Source organism: Myotis davidii, unplaced genomic scaffold, assembly GCF_000327345.1.
Source record: "Myotis davidii unplaced genomic scaffold, ASM32734v1 scaffold1477, whole genome shotgun sequence".
Classification (NCBI taxonomy): Eukaryota; Metazoa; Chordata; class Mammalia; order Chiroptera; family Vespertilionidae; genus Myotis; species Myotis davidii.
In genome coordinates, this window is record NW_006288182.1 from 604,756 (window position 1) to 605,819 (window position 1,064).

Here is a 1,064-nt window from a genome sequence, read left to right on the forward strand (position 1 = left end):
GCCACTTACTTCCCTTCTTCATGTCCATGGCAGGGCCTGGTTAGAGTCCTGGGAGCAATTCCTACCCTGGCATGTCTGGTTGGTGAGGATTCAAGAAAAAAAGCTAAGACCTTTCCCAGGTGAAAATGGCTAGTTTGGAGGGGAGTTCAGAGCAGGCACCAATAGACACACGCTGAAATAAATGAACAACGGGATTAGCAAAATAAACAAAACTTAAATAAACTTTATTTAGAAGACTTTGAGATACAAAAGAAGACCATGGCATAATCTTAGGTAACAGACACCACAGTGGAGTGTCAGAGCCCTAGAGCAAAAGGCCATGGGGGTGGGGATGGAAAGGTGGTTGGCTTCGTGTTTTTCTAGCTTCAGAAAGTCCTAGAAGCCCCGATCACAGCCACAACATCCTAGTATTGGTTACAAAGTATCTACGAAGGTGTTTACCTGTGGGAAAGAGGAAGCCCAAAGTTCAATTTCACATTTTCAGCACACTATCCAATAGTCCATCCACAGGAGGACGTGGCTAAGCCCGTGAGCTTCTGTGAAGAAGGGAAGACAGGCACGGAGAGGAAATGTGACTTGCCCAAGGCCACAAGGTATCGAGTGGCAGAGCCGGGAACAGAATTGAGAAGTCTCAGTTCCCTAGTTCTACAACACCCTAGAGGAGGAAGTTAGCTGGGAAGCATGTATTACAAGTCAATTATTTAACAATTAGCAGCCCAAAATACTTTAGAAAATCAGGATTATATTGGTAACTTGTATAAGGCTCCACAGACTTTGGAATGTGCAATGCAATTTGAGGCATAAAGCACAAGACCCATTATATTAAAGTCTGAAGTAGAGAGAAAAGTGCAATAAAGGGACCTGGCTGGTGTGACTCAGTGGTTGAGCATCGACCCATGCACCAAAGGTCACTGGTTCCATTCCCAGTCCGAGCACATGCCCTGGTTGCGGGCTCGATCCCCAGTAGGGGCATGCATGAGGCAGTCAACCAATGATGTCTCTCTCTCATTGATGTTTCTATCTCTCTATCCCTCTCCCTCTCTCTCTAAAAATCAATAAACATA

The 1,064-nt window shown here is 45.3% G+C and overlaps 1 protein-coding gene across 3 annotated transcripts in view; it reads right to left on the minus strand.

The window, feature by feature from the left end:
• Positions 1–200: 200 nt before the first annotated feature.
• The window catches only part of DGUOK (deoxyguanosine kinase), a 43,280-nt gene continuing 42,416 nt past the window's right edge, over positions 201–1,064 (minus strand). For 2 of the 3 annotated variants that reach the window (XM_015561518.1, XM_015561517.1), the window contains one exon: positions 201–536. In XM_015561518.1, coding sequence (XP_015417004.1) covers positions 489–536 — 48 coding nt within the window. In that variant the 3' untranslated portion in view covers positions 201–488. The remainder of the gene's footprint in view (positions 537–1,064) is intronic. The other variant, XM_006760026.2, reaches the window with a different exon arrangement.